This window comes from Chiloscyllium plagiosum, unplaced genomic scaffold, assembly GCF_037043375.1.
Source record: "Chiloscyllium plagiosum isolate Xiang-an unplaced genomic scaffold, Cpla_swu_hap1 HiC_scaffold_16, whole genome shotgun sequence".
NCBI lineage: Eukaryota > Metazoa > Chordata > Chondrichthyes > Orectolobiformes > Hemiscylliidae > Chiloscyllium > Chiloscyllium plagiosum.
Window position 1 is genome coordinate 18,472,459 of NW_028270154.1, and position 22,400 is coordinate 18,494,858.

Here is a 22,400-nt window from a genome sequence, read left to right on the forward strand (position 1 = left end):
AGTTACAATCTGTCCTTCTTGTACAGGTCACTTCTACCCCAAAAGAAAGTCCAATGATCCAAAAATGTGAATACTTCTCCCATACACCAGCTCCTCAGCCGTGCATTCATCTGCTCTGTCCTCCTATGCCTGCCCTCACTAGCACTGGGAGTAATCCAGATATTACTACTTGCGAGGACCTCCTTTTTAAATTCCTGCCTAACTCTCTGTAATCTCCCTTCAGAAGCTCAACCTTTTCCCTTCCTAGGTTGGTTCCAATGTGTACAATGACCTCTAGCTGGCGCCTCTCCTCCTCAAGAACATTCTGCACCCTCTCCGAGATATCCTTGATCCTAGCACCAGGGAAGCAACAGACCATTCTAAGTTTTTGTTGCTGGCCACAGAAACATCTGTCTGTACCTCGGACTAGAGAGTCCCCTAACACAATTGATCTCTTGGAACCCAATGTACCCCTCATTGCATTACAGTCTCAATACCAGAAACTTGGCTGTTCATGCGACGTTCCCCTGATAATCCATCTCCCCCTACCTTTTCCAAAACAGCACACTTGTTTGAAATAGGGATAGCCACAGAACACCCGTGCGCTACCTGCCTACCTCTCTTACCTTTCTTGCACTTAACCCATCTATGTGACCGTATCCGAGACTTTCCCCCCTTCATATAACTGCCATCCATCACATCCCCTTGCTCTTGTAAATTCCTCATTGCCTCTGTCTCTCCAACCGATCCATTCAATCTGATAGGATTCACAACCAACGGCATTTATTGCAGATATAATCCTCAGTGACATGTAAACTCTCCTTAAACTCCCACATCCGACAAGAACAGCATATCAATCTATTAGAGACCATTTTTGCTTTTTCAATCTACAGACCCAGCACTTTGTCAAAGTTTTTCAAATGGAATTAGAAATTGATTACTTTTATTGCCCCTAGCCCCTAGGATTTTTTTTACCATGTTATTTCAGTAATGTCCTGGAGATCAGTTCCTTAAAAGAAGGATAGCAAGAGAACCGAATGTATTAACTAAGCCTGTGCTATTGCTTAAATAACTAATTTATATATTTAAATAGTAGAATGTAAATGCCAAGGGGAAAGAAATTAAATGTCATGAAGGACTGGCCAATGCTGTGTCCCACCCTGATGTCCCAGACTGAACTGATGCCAAGAGTTTTGAGGAAGCACAAATTGAAGCGACCAAGGCAGCCTGGGGATTGGTAACGGCTTTTAAAAACCAATTAACATGAAATAAAGGTGAGCAATCTGAAGTTACTGGTCACATCTGAACATGGAAGCAAGGTGGTCAGTGGCCATTTTTGCATTCAGAGTACCTATTCCATTATTGAACTGGTCCAAATGGATGTAAGCCGTGACTGTGCTTCATGGTAGCAGTGACATGACGACAAAAAGCCAGAATAATCATTTGCACAGGATTACATTTCAAACCAAACAATGATCGACAAGGAAGTTGAAGAAAACAGAGAATGCTGGAGTAACTCTGTTGGTCTTAAGAAGTTATATCAGACTTGAAAAGTTAAACTTGTTTTTCTCTTCACAGAAGCTGCCACAGCTGCTGAGTTTATTCAGCATTTTCTGTTTGTATTTTCATATTTCTAGCATCTGCAATATTTTATCTTTATTGTAAGGAAGCTGAAGTGTTTGCACGTATTTGGGCCTAGCACATTGCCATAGAGAACTGCTACAGCCATATCCTGAGGCTGAGATGATTGGCCCCAAACAACTACAACTGTCTTCTTTCATGCTTAGTATGTCACTTGCCAGTGTATAATTATCCTCAAGTTCCCAAATTTACTTGAACTTCTCAAAGTCACATTTGGTCAAATGCTTGCTTGATGTCAAAGGCAGACATTGACTCTTTACCATGTATTCACGAGATGTGAGCATCATTGGCTGGGCCAGCATTTATTGTCCAATCCTCGTTGCTCCTGAGAAAGTGGTAGTGAGCTGCCTTCTTCAACCACTGGAGACTCCATTTGCAGACCCACAATGTCGTTAGGGATGGAATTCAGGATTTTGTCTCACGAATTCAGTTCTTTTGTATGTGTATGGACTAACGCTGCATGAGGTCTGGAGCCAAGTGGTAGTTGTGGTGGAACCCAAAGTGAGCATAGATTACAGGTATATTGCTGAATAGGTTTCTTACCTTGCATCCAAAACTTGCAGTACCAGAAACAAAGACAAAAACCTTAGTAGGTCTGGCAGCAATGTAGAGTGAAATCAGAGTTAACGTTTTGGGTCCATTGACCCTTCTTCAGAATTGATGGTAGCTAGGAAAGGGATGTTTGTTATATAGAAGATGGGGTGGAGGGAGAGTAAATGATTGGTGAAGGTAGACCCCAATGAGAGAGAAAAACAGTTGGACAGACAAAGGAGTAGTTGAAGGTCAATCTGGGCTGTTCATGGAGACAAATAGTGGTTGACGATGATTAGTGTGTGGTAACAGCCAATGTGATGACAAGGCCTGCTGGATGGGGAAGGTGCTCAAATCCTAAAATTGTTGAACTTGATATTAAGTCCAGGAGACTGCAGGATTCCTAAGTGGAAAATGAAGTGCTGTTCCGCCAGCTTGTGTGGAGCTTCGCTGGAGCACTACAGAAAACCTGAGACAGAAATTGGCCAAGGAAACATGGTGTGTGTTGAAGTGCCAGCAACTGGAAGCTCAGGGTCTTTTTTGTATACAGAACATAGGTGTCCTGAGAACTGGTCACACAGCCTACGATTTGTTCTTCAATGTAGAGAAGACCACATTGTGAGCAACGAGTACAACAGACTAGATGGTAAAGCGTTGTTTCACCTGGAAGCTGCGTTGGCGCCTTAGATATTGAGTAGGGAGGAAGTAAAAGAGCAAATGTTACACTCTCTGCAAAGTAGAGTTACTTCTGCTAAAGTATTGTAGTATCAGCATTCTCAGATCGAAGCTCTGTCAAGGTCTGCAGCGCTTGCAGTGACTATACTGCCGGGCTGGGAGGCGCTGTTGGCAGCCTCTGTCCCCGAAATCTGTGGCACTCACATCCGGTGCGGCTGCGACGTGAACCAGTTGGTGATCGGAAATCCCAAGGAAAATAAACAGCGGCGTCTCGGCTTTCCTCCCTCTCATCCATCCTCCCGCTCCGTCGCAGGAAGACCTGTTCGCTCGCTGCGCCATGGCGGACAGCAGTAATCGATATCAGGCGGTGAGTGGCGTTTCCCCCGGGGAGGGAGAGTCTATCAGCCCCGCACAGGCGGCCCGGCTGGCGATAGCTGGGCGACACCGAGGTTTGGCGTTTTCCTCCAGGCCGAGAACCCTCTAAAATGGATGGGGGTGGGGGAGACGACGAAAGCGTTTGTGGGACGTGGCACTGGCTTTAATAAATATCGGTGATCAATAGGAAACAATATGGTTGTTCATCCGGTGCTATTCAGTCCTTTTATTAAAAGTGTTACGTACCAAAGGTCGTGTTTGGGCCGGAAATGCCTTTACCGGTGTTGGGAAATTTAGCATTTCTGAACACCTTGATCGTTGCCAGTCACGGTCACACACCTTGTTTTAACATCTGGACTGGATTCATGTCACTCGCCAAAAACGTCCCCATAAGCCTTGAAATAAGGTTTCACAGTCTCTTAGTCCTGGTGAGAGCCCGCGTCAATCTCTTGTCGACAACCTGAGGTAAAAGGATTGCGGAAGCTGTCAACATTGCAGTGCTGAGACTAGCAGTTTAAAACACTCTTGATTAGAATTGCAAACGTTTTTGGGGGAGCGACTTGCTTGAAATTAGATTACAAGTTGCACGCTTTGGAGTCACAAATCTACTTTTGAGACCTTTCCCACAAACGACTGGAATGTCTAATTCTCACAGTCTGTCCCTCAAGGACACTGCAAGTCAATTATTTCCAACAAGAAAAAAAGTTTTACTTTAAGCAAAAATACATTGATGTCTGGGTAGAACGCATTATGGGGCCCAAAGCAACATTTGGAGACATGAATTCTGATTTTAAAAACAAGGAAAGACTAAGACCGTCTGAACAGGATGTCTAATTTACCAGTTTTATAAATAATTGCCAGTACTATAAATACTTCACAGCTGATCAGTTTACGTTTTGAGTGGTGAGGTGCAACCTTGATATAGTGACTGCTCCACCCCTAATGGAAACTAATATTGAAGGAAAGCACCAGGAATGTTTTCCAACAGTATTAGCTTGTGACAGTAGAGGGTGGCTACCAGACACTGCAGACAAGTCACTCCTGAATCCAATTTAATCTGTAATTATGCTTCTTTGCAAGTCACTGTGCCTTTTTAATGTTGTTTGTACAAGTTTCAATGAAATGCTTTGGGATGTTTTACTATGTTAAATGTTATAAAATTCAGTTTGGCTGTGAAAGCTTTTTTTAATTAATTGCCTCATTTACTACATAGTTCTATGATGATAATCTCCATTCTTGATTTAGAATTTGTTTTTTAAGTAAAATATTTTTGTATGCATTTTTAGAATACAGTGCAGAATAATTGAATAGGAGGTGCTGCACAGTAAGGCATAAAGCTATGTGAGTTCTATCTTAAGTAGTTGTTGTGACTTGTAAACCTTCGTAGGCATGTTATTTTGTGGTTGAATAGAAAGGGATATAATTTTTGTTTGTTCCAGATATATAATGACTTTAGGATAAAATGCTGTAATGGTAGAACTTGACAAAATGGAACAAAACTGTCCTCTTTTAAAGCGTTTAGATTTTAAATGTTTGATAGTGTTTGATTGGACAGCTGATTAATCCTTAGGAAGAATTCATTCCTGGGATCTATACAGGAAGTTTTTGAGAAGTAAGACATTTTAAGACTATCAGCATTAATACAGAAACACACAATTTATATCTGAAGAAGAAAATGATCAGGAAGGAGTCAGCGCATGATTCATTTAAATAGCTGACTCTGCATTTTAAAGGCAAACTTGTGACCAGTTGTGTTACTGTCTTTTGGAAGTTAAAGAGGTGACTTGGGCATAATTCAAATCATAAGAGCTCACTTCTTTTGTTGAAATTTTCTGGAAATATGTAAATTAGTGTTCTGTGGGAATTGCTACATATTACTAAAAACAGTAAAATAAGTCGTATACTTTTTGGGTTTTTTTTTGTCTTCCCTTTATATTTACTGGAACTAATGTCATAATCTACTTTTGTTCCAGTAGGCAGAGCTTTCCAAAGGTAGATTTGTATCTCTACTCTTGAACTGATTAGTTCCCAGAAACATGACTCCATTAGATATTGGCCCTCTGCCTGTTTTGTTAGATAACTTGCCATCAAATTGATTGTTACATTTATAAGAGTACTGTCAGAGATTCTACTTCCCCTTGGGTTGGGAGGTTATCATCTTGTTTGGTCATGTGTAAAACAAACTTTACATTTTGTAATTCAGTTTGGAAGGGTATTTGTGTTTCTTTTAAACAATTTCTTTTATTCCCACCTGCAGTGAATGCCAATATGAGATTATGTTCTCACATTGTGTCAAATGCGAATTGTTTTGGAACACACGCCTTTGCTTTGAAAGATGAATCCTACCTTTGAAAGAAGAATTCCCTCCCCTCTACTGAATTGAAAATCTTAGAGAAGCCATTCTTTGAAAGTCTGTCCTTAAATTCCCCTGTGTTTAAGACCATTTTTGAAACTCTTCTCTGGGAACCAGGTCTTGGCAATCACTCCTAACGATCTGTCCATTTTCCATCTGCTTCTTGTGATGCATCATGATGTGTTGTACAGCCATTAAAAACATCAAATAAATGCAAATTATTTTACGTGGTCCTCTCACAATAATGTTCAATGGAGAACCCAATATGTTGACTAGTGATAATGGTAGAATAGAGTTAAATTTGGCTGGTGAACCAGCAAAAATATCCTTTTGGTTTGGTTGAGCTACTAACTTAGATTTGGACTGACAAGTTTGCAATAGTGTTGGTTAGCTGCCTTGAGTTAACATCAGGTGGTAGAAAGTGAGGATTGCAGATGCTGGAGATCAGAGTCGAAAGTTTGGTGCTGGAAAAGCACATCAGGTCAGGCAGCATCCGAGGAGCAGGAGAATCAAAGTTTCAGGCATAAGTCCTTATGAAGGGCTTATGCCCGAAATATCGATTCTCCTTGTTAAAGTACAGATTTGAGACGGCCCAGGGAATCCCTTATGGACTCGGACCTGCTAGCCTCTCTCTTGGTTCATCCCGGAGATCGTACTGGAATAAAAGAAACCTCTTACTGAGAGACTAGTTTAATTTTAGTCATCCCCTTTATTTACCAATAGCATCACTGTCACTGTTACACATAACATTGATGCCTATAAGCTAAACTAACTAGGTTCTAATAAGTTAAAAATCACACAACACCAGGTTATAGTCCAACAGGTTCAATTGGAAGCACACTAGCTTTCGGAGCGACGCTCCTTCATCAGGTGATTGTGGAGGGCTCGATCGTAACACAGAATTTATAGCAAAAATGTGCAGTGTGATGTAACTGAAATTATACATTGAAGAATTGATTGTCTGTTAAGCCTTTCATCTGTTAGAATACAGTGATAGTTTCACTTCTTTCATGTGTAAATCACAAAACCCTTTTTTTTAAAGTTGCATTCTCGGGTTAGCTGTTAACAATGGTGATAGCTAGACAATATGTTGAAGGCGTTAGCCCCCTGTGTTCTCTGTCTGTGACCTCATGTTTAGATTGATTCCAATCTAAAAAGTGAGATAACAGAGTTTTACATAAATTCATGCAGTTTTTGAGCTCAGAGTTCGACATGAATCTATGTGGTTTTTGAGCAAAGTGTAATATAACTCTGAAAGTACCAAAAAAATTCACCCCACACAATATATATGTGTGCATGTGGGTCTTTGTCTGTCTGTGTGTGTCCGTCTGGGGTGGGGGTTGAGTGTGAGAATGTGTGTGTGTGTAGTGAGTGCAGAGTGTCTTAAGTCTGTAAGGGCGTGCATGTGTGGGAGTCTGTGTGTCTATAAGGGTGTGTGTGGGTGTCTGTATGCGTGTCTGTGTATATCTGTGTCCGTGTGCATGTGAGTGTGTGTGTGTGTGTGTGTAGGAATATCTGTGTATGTGTGTGTAGTGCAATGGTGATCACCTGTAATGTGACATGAACCCAAGGTCCCGGTTGAGGCCCTCCCTATGGGTACCAAACTTAGCTATCAGCCTCTGTTCGGCCACTTTCCTCTGCTGCCTGTCCCGAAGTCCACCTTGGAGGATGGTCACCCGAAGGTCCGAGGCTGAATGTCCTGGACCACTGAAGTGTTCCCCAACTGGGAGGGAACCCTCCTGTCTGTTGATTGTTGTGCGGTGCCCATTCATCCGTTGTTGTAGCCTTTGCTCAGTTTCCCCAATGTTCTAATAAGATTGGGTACCGGCTTTTCAAGTGCCCCGCAGGCTACTCCGATGTACTGCTACAAAGTTGCTTCCTTTATACAAAAGTTTACAAAAACATTGCAAGTTCTTAATTAGACAGATAACAGTGAAAGACAATAACTCGTAAGGAAGAAAAGTTAATTGACAGGTCTGTGTATGCTTGACTAATCACTCCTACAGCCCCTAAGCAATTCATCAAGTGGAAAAAACATGTCCAGCCGAGTTAGGCGCCTACTAGTGAGATAAACTCCTATCATAAAGAGGTACTAGTCTGAGCTAATTGGAGCGTTCATAAGGTAACCTTGCTCAGCTCACATGTCTGATACAATTATTTTACAAAATGTGCCAGAATCTTTTCAATGTTAGGCTTAGAATAACTTTTATTAAAGTTAGGAACAGACTCCAGCTTTTTAAGCACTGAATCATTGTGTACTGAGACTGAGATGTTACCGTAAGGTTGCATTTAAACTGATTCATTAGTCTTTGAATTAAACATGCTTTCTTTTCAGGGTTGTGATTCAAATTCAAATAAGACATAAGATCTGATGAGTTAGAATTGACAGTGGGGCAGTCTGTAAGGTCTGTAGAATGGTCTGCAAGAACAGCAAGTAAGTTAAAGCTTTGTCAATATTACCTTTTACAGAGTTTATATTTAATAACCGGTATTGGCTATTCAATATCATAAAGTCTGAAAATGCTTAAATTCAATCCATAGCAGATAAATACTAAGAGTTAATTTTCTACTGGCTTCAGCAGACTCAGCCTTAAAATGGTCTCTCTCTCGTGTCCTTTTGAACTCTCAAGTCATGGTCTTATAACAGCAAAGATGTTTTTCTGTATCTGCCCCACTTGCAAGGGGTAATAAGAATACATTATAATTGACAGGATCTGACTGTTAATTACAAGGTTTTTGATAGTACTAAGTTTTGTTTCAGGGTCAGAATCAAACACACTCATTAATTTCACAAGGGAGCAGCCTTGTGTTATCACTTGGTGTCCTGTTCACACAGATTCACCGATGCTAAGGCAAATGTTCTTAATTGCCTTATAGCATCCTGTTATCACTTAGTGAGCACAGATGTCCCTATCTTTTGCATTCCTTGAGATCCCCCCTTTTTCTGAGCCTTCCTGCCTGTCTGTTTTCTAGTGCAGTAAATGTGTTCTATAATTCAGCATTATATTTTAGTCTAAATGTTTAAAGACAAGTTTTAAGGCTATAGACTTTCTCATCATGCTCAGATGCTGCCTGATCTGTGTTTTTCCAGTACCACACTCTTGACCTTGAGCTGACATCAGTCAATTTATCTTGAAGCCAACTTGACCTCTGTGAACTCTACATATCTTACAAATATCTGCCCCAACCCTTCCACTCTAGAAGGAAATTGTCACTAACCTTGTCCAAGGAGGACAAGAATATTGGATGCATGATCCCTTTTATTATTTTTAAGGAATTGATGATAGATCAATAAAATAGTTTGAGTACTCCTGTCAGTGCATTCCTTGCAACATTTCAAAGAAAATGGAAGGTGTAAATTTGATGTATGTGTAAGTATGTCACCTCCATGAGCTGTTGTTGCATTCAACCTTGTAGTTGAGAACAGATGGCATTGTATTAACTAATGGTTTATGGAAGCAAACTGTAATTGGAATAGACAGTATCATTGTATTGGTTATTATTTAGATCCAATTCCTTTCATTACTTAGGTGTTTTGTAAATAGAATGTTGATGAGCTGTGCAATACATATTGTCGTCTTTGTTAATACTGACAGTGACTTATTTGGGTAAGGACAGCTTAGTGTTGTCTTGGCACCAATGCATCCTTTTGTATTTTATGGTATGATCTTGTTTATCTGGTTGGCCACAAATAATTACTTCACGTCAAGCTTCTTGTATATGTTATCAATCAAGCCATCAGAGGACTATGCTTACCTGAAGGATTGATTTTTTTTTTGGTTGTGGGCTGCGTTATTGGTTAACTTTCCTCGTGAGGTGTCTTGGTAATCTTCATCTCCTTCAGCTTGTCTGACTTGTTCTTGAATTTGTGCTGACTTATTTTATGTTGTTATCATAATGTCGATCATTAAAAGGTAGCCTTATGACCATGCAGCCATTGCAATTATTATAAAAATCCATCTGGTTCACTCATTTCTTTCGGGAAAGAAATCTGCCAACCTTAGCTGGTCTGTTTACATGTGATAGCATCCTCACAGTAATTTGGTTGTCTCTTAACTGCCCTCTGAAATGGCCTAGCAACAACTGCTAGGCCACATACCATGTAAGAATTTCTTTTGATTGTCCCTTTGCTGTTTGGAGAATTTAATATTACTGGCTGTTGGTAACCAGAACGCAGAACAATTTTTCACTATTTTAGAAGTTACAAGTGCAATTCTAAGATTGCAGCTTGAGGTTTTAAGTTTGCTTGCTGAGCTGTTAGATTTATTCTCAGACGTTCCGTCACCATACCAGGTAATATCATCAGTCAGCCTCTGATGAAGCGTTGGTGTTCTGTCCCGCTTGCTATGTGTGTCTTGGTTTGTTAAGGTGGGTGATATCGCTTTCGGTTCTGTTTCTGAGAGGTTGATTAATCGGGTTCAAATCTTTATATGTGTTAATGGAGTTTCGATTTGAATTCCTGTTTGATTGCCGCTTTATTTAGAGTAGTTAATAGCTGCTTATCCCAGTTTTCCTCTCAATTTCCAAAGCATATGCAGTGAATAACTTTTATATATTACAGGTAATACAGGCAAGTAACATTTCGAGCAATGTTTTCAGATTAGATTAGTCTTCTGTGTGAATTACTGTAGTTTTGTATTGATCTTATTGTCTTTGTAGTCATTAAGAAATTAATTGCTGAATAATAAATGGGCATTTGGAATGACCAGTCCAGTATTGAGTGCTCAGTCCCCTAAATTAAAGAAATGCTAGAGAAACAGCAGGTCGGGCAGCATTTGTGGAGAGAAAACACAATAAGTGTTTCAAGTCCAGAGCCCCTCCTTCAGAACACCGGTAGTATATGATAAATTAAATGCTCCCAATGATCCATGATCTCCACCTTCGCAGATGAATGAGCAGTAAATTCCTGGAAGCATCATCACCTTCAATTGCCACTCCATCTTGACACATATCCCTATTTCTTTCACTGTGCATTTGTCAACATGTTTTGAATGCTAATCTGGCGTTCTATGGAAGCAGTCACCACTCTCAAGATGACTGTTTCTTCAAGGTCCAAAATGTTTGTTTGAATGTATCTAGGGAACATCAGTAAGTACGGCCTTACTTGTGTTGCCCATGGACTGAGAGCCAATGAATAATTTTTTTTTCCCAGTAAAATACATTGAGTTCCTAAAAAGGCTCCATTGAATATATGGTACTCACATATTATCCGTTTGAGATAATATGAGGAGAAACGTCTTCACCCAGAGAGTGGTGGCTGTGTGGAATGCTCTGCCCCAGAGGGCAGTGGAGGCCCAGTCTCTGGATTCATTTAAGAAAGAGTTGGATAGAGCTCTCAAGGATAGTGGAATCAAGTGTTATGGAGATAAGGCAGGAAGAGGATACTGATTAGGAATGATCAGCCATGATCATATTGAATGGCGGTGCAGGCTCGAGGGGCTGAATGGCCTACTCCTGCACCTATTGTCTATTGTTTAGTTTCAGTAAAGGGACGGCTGGAAAATGGGAAGCCTTAAAAAATGAGAAAACGGGAATCCAGAGAAAGTATATTCCTGTTAGGGTAAAAGGAAAGACTGGTAGGTCTTGCTGGATAGGGAATGCTGGATGACTAAAGAAATTGAGGCTTTGGTTTAGAAAACAAAAGGAAGCATATGTAAGGTATAGACAGAATAGATTGAGTGAATCCTTACAGTATAAAGGAAGTAGGAGTTTACTTAAGAGGGAAATCAGGAGGGCAAAAAGGGGGCATGCGATAGCTTTGGCAAATAGAATTAAGGAGAATCCAAAGAGTTTTTACAAATACCTTAAGAACAAAAGGGTAACTAGAGAGAGAATAGGGCCCCTCAAAGATCAGCATGGCGGCCTTTGTGTGGAGCCATAGAAAATGGGGGAGATACTAAACGAGTATTTTGCATTAGTATTTACTGTGGAAAAGGATATGGAAGATATAGACTGTACGGCAATAGATGGTGACATCTTCAAAATGTCCAGATTACAGAGGAGGAAGTGCTGGATGTCTTGAAAAGGGGAAAGGTGGATAAATCCCCAGGACCTGATCAGGTGTACCCGAGAACTCTGTGGGAAGCTAGAGAAGTGATTGCTGGGCCTCTTGCTGAGATATTTGTATCATCGATTGTCACAGGTGAGGTGCCGGAAGACTGGAGGTTGACTAATGTGGTGCCACTGTTTAAGAAGGGTGGTAAGGACAAGCCAGGGAACTCTAGACCAATGAGCCTGAGTCGGTGGTGGGCAAGTTGTTGGAGGAAGTCCTGAGGGACAGGATGTATTTGCAAAGGCAAGGACTGATTAGGGATCATCAACATGGCTTTGTGTGTGGAAAACTATGTCTCACAAACTTGATTGAGTTTTTTGAAGAAGTAACAAAGAGGATTGATGAGGGCAGAGCGGTAGATGTGATCTATATGGATTTCAGTAAGGCGTTCGACAAGGTTCCCCATGGGAGACTGATGAGCAAGGTTAGATCTCACGGAATACAGGGAGAACTCACTATTTGGATACAGAACTGGCTCAAAGGTACAAGACAGAGGGTGGTGGTGAAGGGTTGTTTTTCAGACTGGAGGTCTGTGACAGTGGAATGCCACAAGGATTGGTGCTGGGTCCTCTACTTTTTGTCATTTACATAAATGATTTGGATGTGAGCATAAGAGGTACAGTTAGTAAGTTTGCAGATGACACCAAAATTGAAGGTGTAGTGGACAGTGAAGAGGGTTCCCTCAGATTACAACAGGATTTTGACCAGATGGGCCAATGGGCTCAGAAGTGGCAGATGGGGTTTAATTTAGATAAATGTGAGGTGCTGCATTTTGGGAAAGCAAATCTTAGCAGGACTTTACACTTACTGGCAAGGTCCTAGGGAGTGTTGCTGAACAGAGAGACATCTAAGATAATCAGAGGGTTAGATAGGGTGAACAGGGAGAGCCCTTTTCCAAGAATGGTGGTGTCGAGCATGAGGGGGCATAGCTTTAAATTGAGGGGTGATGGATATAGGACAGATGTCAGAGGTAGTTTCTTGACTCGGAGAGTAGTACGAGTATGGAATGCTTTGCCTGCAACAGTAGTAAATTCGCCATCTTTAAGTACATTTAAGTCGTCATTGGACAAGCATATGGACGTACATGGAATAGTGTAGGTTAGATGGGCTTCAGATTGGTATGACACGTCGGCACAACATTGAGGGCCGAAGGGCCTGTACTGCGCTGTAATGTTCTATGTTCTAAAGAGACCTTGGAGTGCAGGTTCATAGTTCCTTGAAAGTGGAGTTGCAAATAGATAGGATAGTGAAGAAGGCGTTTGGTATGCTTTTCTTTATTGGTCAGAGTATTGAGTACAGGAGTTGGGAGGTCATGTTGTGGCTGTTCAAGATATTGGTTAGGCCACTGTTGGAATATTGTGTGCAATTCTGGTCTCCTTCCTATCGGAAAGATGTTGTGAAACTTGAAAGGATTCAGAAAAGATTTACAAGGACGTTGCCTGGATTAGAGGATTTGAGCTATAGGGAGAAGTTGAACAGGCTAGGGCCGTTTTCCCTGGAGCATCGTAGGCTGAGGGGTGACCTTATAGAGGTTTACAAAATTATGAGGGGCATGGATAGGGTAAATAGGCAAAGTCTTTTCCCTGGGGTCGGGGAGTCCAGAACTAGAGGGCATAGGTTTAGGGTGAGAGGGGAAAGATATAAAAGAGACCTAAGGAGCAACTTTTCACACAGAGGGTGGTACGTGTATGGAATGAGCTGCCAGAGGATGTGGTGGAGGCATTTGGATGGGTATGTGAATAGGAAGGTTTTGGAGGGATATGGGCCGGGTGGTGGCAGATGGGACTATATTGGGTTGGGATATCTGGTTGGCATGGACAGGTTGGACCGAAGGGTCTGTTTCCATGCTGTACATCTCTGTGACTCTGACTCTGCATGACCCTGCCCTATTTCCCCTATCTCTAGGAAACCCAATGATCACAAGCACATGCAGTCTCCTGTAACTTTCGTTGTTCTGAACTTGGATAATGATTACAGAAAAATTACACCTCCTCCCACCCTGCCCTCTGTAAAAATGCCATCCCATATTCCCAATTCCTTTGCCTCCGCCGCATCTGCTCTCAGGGGGACCAATTCCAATACCGAACAACCCAGATGGTTTCCTTCTTCAAAGACTGCAATTTCCCCTCAGACGTGGTTGACAATGCTCTCCACTGCATCTCCTCCACTTCCTGTTCCTTTGCCCTTGAATCCTGCCCCTCCAATCGCTACCAGGACAGAACCTCACTGGTCCTCACCTACCACCCCACCAACCTCCAGATACATCGTATCATCCTTTGTCATTTCCGCCACCTCCAAACAGACCCCACCACCAAGGATATATTTCCCTCCCCTTCCCTATCAGCGTTCCGGAAAGACCACTCCCTCCGCGACTCCCTCGTCAGGTCCACACCCCCCACCAACCCAACCTCCACTCCCGGCACCTTCCCCTGCAACCGCAAGAAATGCAAAACTTGCGCCCACACCTCCCCCCTCACTTCCCTCCAAGGCCCCAAGAGATCCTTCCATATCCGTCGCAAATTCACCTGCACCTCCACACGCATCATTTACTGCATCCGCTGCACTCGATGTGGCCTTCTCTACATTGGAGAGACAGGCTGCCGACTTGCGGAACATTTCAGAGAACATCTCTGGGACACCCGCACCAACCAACCCAACAGCCCTGTGGTTGAACACTTTTTAATTCCCCCTCCCACTCCGCCAAGCACATGCAAGTCCTTGGCCTCCTCCATCGCCAGACCATAGCAACACGACGGTTGGAGGAAGAGCGCCTCATCTTCCGCCTAGGAACCCTCCAACCACAAGGGATGAATGCAGATTTCTCCAGCTTCCTCATTTCCCCTCCCCCCACCTTATCTCAGTCCCAACCCTCTGACTCAGCACCGCCTTCTTGACCTGCAATCTTCTTCCCGACCTCTCCGCCCCCACCCCCTCTCTGGCCTATCACCCTCACCTTAACCTCCTTCCACCTATCGCATTCCCAACGCCCTCCCCCAAGTCCCTCCTCCCTACCTTTTATCTTAGCCTGCTTGGCACACCCTCCTCTTTCCTGAAGAAGGGCTTATGCCCGAAACGTCGATTCTCCTGCACCTTGGATGCTGCCTGACCTGCTGCGCTTTTCCAGCAACACATTTTTCAGCTAATGATTACAGAATGTAATATGTAGGATGTCGCAACGAAGTCCAATCCTGGTCGTGGATGCTGTCCATTCTTTCACTTTCAGCAGGATTGGCTGATAAGTGTCTTTTTTTTCTCTGCTTTCTTTAGGTTGGGGATCTTGACCTTACACATTGCTGCCTTGGCTGAAATCAAGTCCTTCTGTTTTCTTATCAAAAATGACATTAAAGGAACACTTCCAAGAACAGTTTCTGCCAGAAACAGACATCCAAAATCCCTTATTTAAAATTTTACAAATGCTACCTACCTTGGCCAAAATAATTTAACCGAAATGTGAGGTTTATGGATTTCTATGACCATGATATCCAGACAGAGTAAGAATTATTCTAATTTTCGAACAGTGTCCCCAGATGATTAAATAGTTTAGTAAGTTGTTGAGCTGGGATGTCAACAGATTTCATCCCAGCCAAATCGGGCCTCAGGACCAATGATTGAGAAAGGAAAACATACAAACTATGACTTATTTTACTGGTCACTATCTGGACACTTCTTTTGTCGTGAAGAGGGCATTGAGCCGACTGATCTCTTTCTCCCTTCTCCACCCAACGTGCAGCTTCACATTGAGGTGACTGGTGTTCTGTTTCAAATGGAGCTGAAGCTCAGTAAAGAGTCAATGCTTTCAGCTGCGAAACTAATTACATGTAAAGTGTTTTACCTGCACACAAAGAAAATATCTGAACTCATTAACAGTTTCTCATATGGCAGCTCCTTTTAGGGGTGTGGATGAGCAACTTCATTTTAGTTTAATGAAGTAAGCAGGCTGAATAGCCTTGTGTGTGTTAAGGGAGAAAGCAATCATTCTGTTGAACTGTATTGCATTGGAGGTTGAAAACAAACTAGTCATCAAGTATTTTATGATGATTCCTGAAGTTTGCTTTTAAATAATACTTCAGATTTCACAGGTTTTAATTTGTCATTTGTCAATGCAGTTGCAGAATGAAGAAGAGCCATTGGAGGTGTCAGAATCTGGGGCTGAAGCTGCTCCTCCACCTTACAGCAGTATTGCAGTGGAAAGTGCAGGTATGTTGAATTGTGCACTAACTGGAAGGAAAGTATCACCTCACTTTGCCACGCATTCTGCAGTGGTTTTATAGGATGAGCATATGTTATAGCTCACCAGTTTTTCACTGAGGTCTTGAATGATGATATGGGTGTGAATAAACATTTTATTTACATGTTGGAAAATATTTTCCAGAGGAAAGTCAGGAGCTTTTCATCTCAGCCTTCTTTCTTCTGAGCCAAGCGATCACTTGAAAAGGCCAACTTTCTTCAGGGACTCATTTTTAAAAATGCTTGTTTTCAACAAATTGTCCACTGCTGCCCACCCAACATGATTTCTTTTTAGGATAGCTGCTTACAATGTTAGTTCAGGTCTTTCAAAATTCACATTACCATCATCTCCCAAAAAACTCCATCTTGATTTACCATCCCCAATTACCATACCAAATACATGTTCATCTGCAGTCTCGATGCCCATATTTCTTGGAGTTAACTGTTTGTATTTCACTCGTCAGATTTTCTCCCTGGTACAGCACTGAAACTGCCTCTATCACAGTAACATAACACCCCTGCGAATTGACCGTAGTGCACTAGTTCTCCTGTATTCCTTGACCATTCTGTAACATTTGACACAGTTGAACACAACCTACCCCTCTAACACCTTCCCTCAATTGTTGATGTACAGCGCTTGACCTCATATCTCCAGACCTCTTTATCCAGTCAAGGATAGAGAATTTACAGCATGATTTATCTTGATTTGATTTTTTCATGTATTCAGGACTTCCTGTGTTGATGTCCCTCATTGTGCTGTTTCGTTTTCCTGTGATTGTGGTGTATTTTGCAGATTAAAACATTAAACGCACTTACTTCACAGTCCTTTGTCACAGTTTTAATACTGTTTCGTCAATACTTTTCCAGCAAAATGAAGGCTGAGTACCTGATGAAATTTTCTTCAAATGTAAAGTCAGAAAAATATTTGATAAATCAGGCAACTAAAATTCATGACATAAGGATTCTTTTCTTCTCTGCAATCACCTCCTTTCCGGTGTTACAGACTCTTTTAATTTTAGGTTTGCATCTATATTTCAACTTAATTATGTCATAATTTTGAACCTTGTAAATCACACCTTAAGAGCAAGGATAATCACAAAAATATGCTTTTTCTCTGCATCAATCATACCAGGCTTTTGGTCATCCTTTTCTCTTTATCTGGGTTGGCATTTATTTCTATTTGTAGATTTGTAAAACTTTTTTGTTCCATGCTCATAGGTGCTATGTAACTACAAGTTGTGTTTCTATTGATGCAAATCTCTAACTTCTTGTGGCAAATAAAGGAAGTGATTCCTTTTCAAATTCAAAAGAAGTGAATACAGACCCTGTTACTGTGACTGAATTCTGTGGGATTTTGTGGAGGAACGGATGGACTGCCCCATGAGTACATGAGATGGGTAGCTTCTTGTACAAACTACACACATTTTCAGAATTGATTTTGAGACCATAAGATAAAGGAGCAGAATTAGGACATTTGGTCCGTCGAGTCTGTTTTTACATTTGATCATTGAACCCCATTTTCCTGCTTTCTTCCCATATCTCCCAATTCCCTTGCCAATCAAGAATCGAGCTATCTTAGAAAGGCAATGACTTGACCTCCACAGCATTTTTTATTTATTATTCATGGGGCTTGGACGTGGCTGGCTGGCCAGCATTTGTTGCCCATGAGAAGATGGTGGTGCACTGCCATCTTAAACTGCTGCATTCCTCCTCTTTTTCGCCCACACCCCCCCCCCCCCCCAAATCCCAGAGGAAGGAAAATTCCTGGATTTTGATCCCGCAACAATGAAGAAACAGTGACAAAATCAGGACAGTGAGTGATATGGAATGGAACTTGCAAATGGTGGTGTTCACAAGTATCCGGTGTCCTCCTCCTTCTAGATGGAGGTGTTTGTGGATTGGAAGCTGTCTGAAGATCTTTGGTGGATTTGCACCAATTAGTTATACAGATTAACCACACTGTGGCTGAAGAACTTCCTCCTCACCTCAATCCAAAAGGATCATCCCTTTTAGTCTGAAATTGTGCCCTCGGATTCAAGTCTCTACCACTAGTGGAGTCGCTATCTCCACATACTCTGTCCAGGCCTCTCAGTTTTCTGTATGTTTCAATCAGTTCCCCCCGCTCATTCTTCTAAACTCCATAGAGTACAAACCCAGAGTTCTCAACGACTAGATGTCTTGAAGCGCATAAAGGTGGATAAATCCCTAGGACCTGATCGGGTGTACCCTAGAACTTTGGTCAGCTCGGGAAGTGGTGCTGGGTCCCTTACTGACATATTTGTATCATCGATAGTCACAGGTGAGGTGCTGGAAGACTGGAGGTTGGCTAACATGGTGCCACTGTTCAAGAAAGATGGTAAGGACAAGCCAGGGGGCTATAGACCAGTGACCCTGACGTCGGTGGTGGGCAGGTTGTTGGAGGGAATCCTGAGGGACAGAATGTACATTTATTTGGAAAGGCAAGGACTGATTAGGGATAGTCGACATGGCTTTGTCCATGGGAAGACATGTCTCACAACTTGATTGTTACTTCTTCAAAAAAGCTCAAAAGATTGATGAGGGCAGAGCAGTAGATGTGATCTACATGGACTTCAGTAAGGCGTTCGACAAGGTTCCCCATGGGAGACTGATTAGCAAGGTTACCTCTCATGGAATGCAGGGAGAACTAGCCATTTGGATACAGAACTGGCTCAAAGGTAGAAGACAGAGGGTGGTGGTGGAGGGTTGTTTTTCAGACTGGAGGCCTGTGACCAGTGGAGCACAAGGATTGATGCACTACTTTTCGTCATTTATATAAAATTTAGATTTGAGCATAAGGGGTGTAGTTAGTAAGTTTGCAGATGACACCCAAGTTGGAGATGTAGTTGTCAGCGAAGAAGGTTACCTCAGATTACAACAGGATCTTGATCAGCTGGGCCAGTGGGCTGAGAAGTGGCAGATGGAGTTTAATTTAGATAAACGTGAGGTGCTGCATTTTGGGAAAGCAAATCTTAGCAGGACTTCTACACTTAATGGTAAGGTCCTAGGGAGTGTTGCTGAACAAAGAGACCTTGGAGTGCAGGTTCATAGCTCCTTGAAAGTGGAGTCGCAGGTAGATAGGATAGTGAAGAAGGCGTATGGTATCCTTTCCTTTATTCGTCAGAGTATTGAGTACTGGATGCTGGGAGGTCACGTTGCGACTGTACGGGACATTGGTTAGGCCATTGTTGGAATATTGAGTGCAACTCTGGTCTCTTTCCTATCGGAAAGATGTTGTGAAACTTGAAAGGATTCAGAAAAGATTTACAAGGATGTTGCCAGGGTTGGAGGATTTGAACTATAGGGAGAGGTTGAATAGGTTAGGGTTGTTTTCTCTGAAGCGTCGGAGGCTGAGGGGTGACCTTAGAGGTTAACAAAATCATGAGGGGCATGGATAAATAAACAAAGTCTTTTCCCTGGTGTGGGGCAGTCCGGAACTAGAGGGCATAGGTTTAGGGTGAGAGGGGAAAGATATAAAAGAGACCTAAGGGGCAACTTTTTCACGCAAAGGGTGGTGCGTGTATGGAATGAGCTGCCAGAGGATGTGGTGGAGGCTGGTACAATTACAGTGTTTAAAAAAGAATTTGGATGAGTGTATGAATAGGAAGGGTTTGGAGAAATATGGGCCAGATGCTGGCAGGTGGGACTAGATTGGGTTGGGATATCTGGTCAGCATGGACGAGTTGGGCCGAAGAGTCTGTTTCTGTGCTCCAAATCTCTGACTCCATGACTACTGCGTATGACGAGCCCCTCATTCTTCCAAACTTTCTCTGGATCCCCTCCAAGGCCAGCGTATTCTATTTTTAGATATGGGACCCAAAACTGATCACAATATTGAAAAAACTGAATCATTAATACCTGTTATGTTGCAGCATCATTGAAATATAGCATAATTTGTGTAATAGATGATCAGTCTATGACTTTCCTTGCATCAGCTGTATTGTGCTCCACTTAATTAACTTCAGCTTTTGTTTGAAATTGAATGGTTGGTGAAAATATTTGCACATCAATAATTCTCAACAAGTAGAGGCTCCCAATCTACTTGTTTACATGTTTGGCTATCTTTCCCATCTATAGGGCTCTTTGTATTCAAATTGATGTAAGGCGAAAATGAAAGTAACCTTAAGTGCATTTTCACGAGGAATATTACATGTGATTAATCGTGCTCCTAAGAGATTGTGATTTTGGAAAGCAAGAATATTTTACATGGGTTTTGGGCCAAATAACCACTCTGCTACAGAATGACATGATGTCATGAAGAAAATTATTTATTTGCATCACGACTTGGCCCTTCGTAGTTAGTAGTTGGAACATTGTTTAATCTTACAACATTTAATCTTACTGCAGTTTATTAAGATAGTTTTGAGTATTTCTACTAAACAGGTCAGTCCCAACATAGAAGGTAGTTCCATGGGGCTATTAATTAACATGAATTTAAACTACTCTGACCCTTCATCAATAGGGGTTGTTTTTGACTGCTGTGCACTGAACAAAGTATGGTAGCTATTTTTGTTAACTTAGGTAGAGACAGTTTCCTATGTGAAAAGTAATTTTAAATGTTGTGCATTAAAGATGTGGTATGTGTGCAAAAGGTTTAGGATCTTATTGTATATACATGAAAATTAACAATGAAATCTTGCTGAAATGGTTTCATTCCATGTGTTTCATTTTGTGAGTACTTGTATATTCCTCTTTCATAGAGAAGCCTTAAACAATTCCTTTCTTGTCCAAACCCTTTCCACATCCTGTGTTCCTTTAGCATAACTTGTGTTATTAAATAAATAATTATTTTAAGACCATTTCAAATTATGGTTAATCCAAGCAAAATACTGTAATTTTAAGATTTACAAAATAAAGAATTTCCGTTTTGAAATCCTGTTTCCCTTCTCTCTTGAAGTCTGTGACATGAACTAGACTTAATTCCATGCTTAATTGCCTTCCAATATTTTAGTCAAATGGCCATTCATTCTGAGTCAAGACAACAAATACCAACAATCACTCAGAAAAGCTTTGCAGGCAAGTCCAAATCTCTTCAAACATCAGGAGACATGCACTTAGCTAAACCACTGGATATCCTGATGAGTGATGGGATCTTTTATGATTTGGAGATGATGGTGTTGGACTGTGGTGTACAAAGTTTAAAAATCACACAACACCAGGTTATAGTCCAACATGTTTAATTGGAAGCACTAGCTTTTGGAGTGCTGTACCTACATCAGATGGTTGTGTTATAATTTCTTATGATTTTGTTTTGACTTACTGCAAAGCTTTGTTATGCTGAGACCATTTCTCAATTTCTTAATGCTTGGATATGATCATGAATTTAACTGAAAGTAGTTTGAATAATTTTGTACTACACTGGGCACTGCACTTATCTACTAATCTACCAGGAAACCTGTGAAAATGTTAATTTTTTAACAAATGTGGGAAGAATAGTAATTTGTTGTGACGTGTACTATTAGAACGAGGATCTATTTGATCTCTAGCAGAATTGGAAAAGGGATTTATAAACAATTAAGTGGTTATGATCCCGTTTGTTTCTTTGGCTTGAGTATTCAACACTCACCAAAAGTTGGCAGATCATCAAAACCTGTGTTTTCAAATAACTTCTCTTAAGGCCACATTGGCTCACTATTACAGTCTTAGAGATGTACAGCACAGAAACAGACCCTTTAGTCCAATCCGTCCATGCTGACCAGATATCCCAACCCAATCTAGTCCCATCTACCAGCATCCAGCCCATATCCCTCCAAACTCTTCCTGTTCATATACCCATCGAAATGCCTTTTAAATGTTGCAATTGTACCAGCCTCAACCACTTCCTCTGGCAGCTCATTCTATACGCGTACCACTCTGTGTGAAAACGTTGCCCCATAGGTCTCTCTGATATATTTCCCCTCTCACCCTAAATCTCTGCCCTCTAGTTCTGGACTCCCCGACCCCAGGGAAAAGACTTTGTCTATTTATCCTATCCATGCCCCTCATAAGTTTGTACACCTCTATAAGGTCACCCCTCAGTCTACGACGCTCCAGGGAAAACAGCCCCAGCCTGTTCAGCCTCTCCCTACAGCTCAAATCCTACAACCCTGGCAACATCCTTGTAAATCTTTTCTGAACCCTTTCAAGGTTCACAACATCCTTTGCATAGGAAGGAGACCAGAATTGCACACAATATTCCAAAAGTGGCCTAACCAAGGTCCTATACAGTCGCTACATGACCTCCTAACACCTATACTCAATACTGTGACCAATAAAAGAAAGCATACCAAACGCCGCCTTCACTATCCTATCTACCTGCGACTCTACTTTCAAGGAGTTATGAACCTGCCCTCCAAGGTCTCTGTTCAGCAACCCTCCCTAGGACCTTACCATTAAGTGTTTAAGTCCTGCTAAGATTTAGTTTCCCCAAATGCAGCACCTCGCATTTATCTAAATTAAACTCGGCATCTGCCACTCCTCAGCCCATTGGCCCATCTGATCAACATCCTATTGTAATCTGAGGTAACCTTCTTCGCTGTCCACTACACTTTCAATTTTGGTGTCATTTGC

General features: G+C 41.7%; 1 protein-coding gene across 1 annotated transcript in view; it reads left to right on the plus strand.

Moving 5' to 3' along the window:
* The first annotated feature begins 3,035 nt into the window (after positions 1-3,035).
* The window catches only part of LOC122556505 (NEDD4 family-interacting protein 1-like), a 63,468-nt gene continuing 44,103 nt past the window's right edge, over positions 3,036-22,400 (plus strand). The window contains exons 1-2 of the mRNA XM_043703211.2: positions 3,036-3,193; positions 15,713-15,803. Coding sequence (XP_043559146.1) covers positions 3,164-3,193; positions 15,713-15,803 — 121 coding nt within the window. The 5' untranslated portion in view covers positions 3,036-3,163. The remainder of the gene's footprint in view (positions 3,194-15,712; positions 15,804-22,400) is intronic.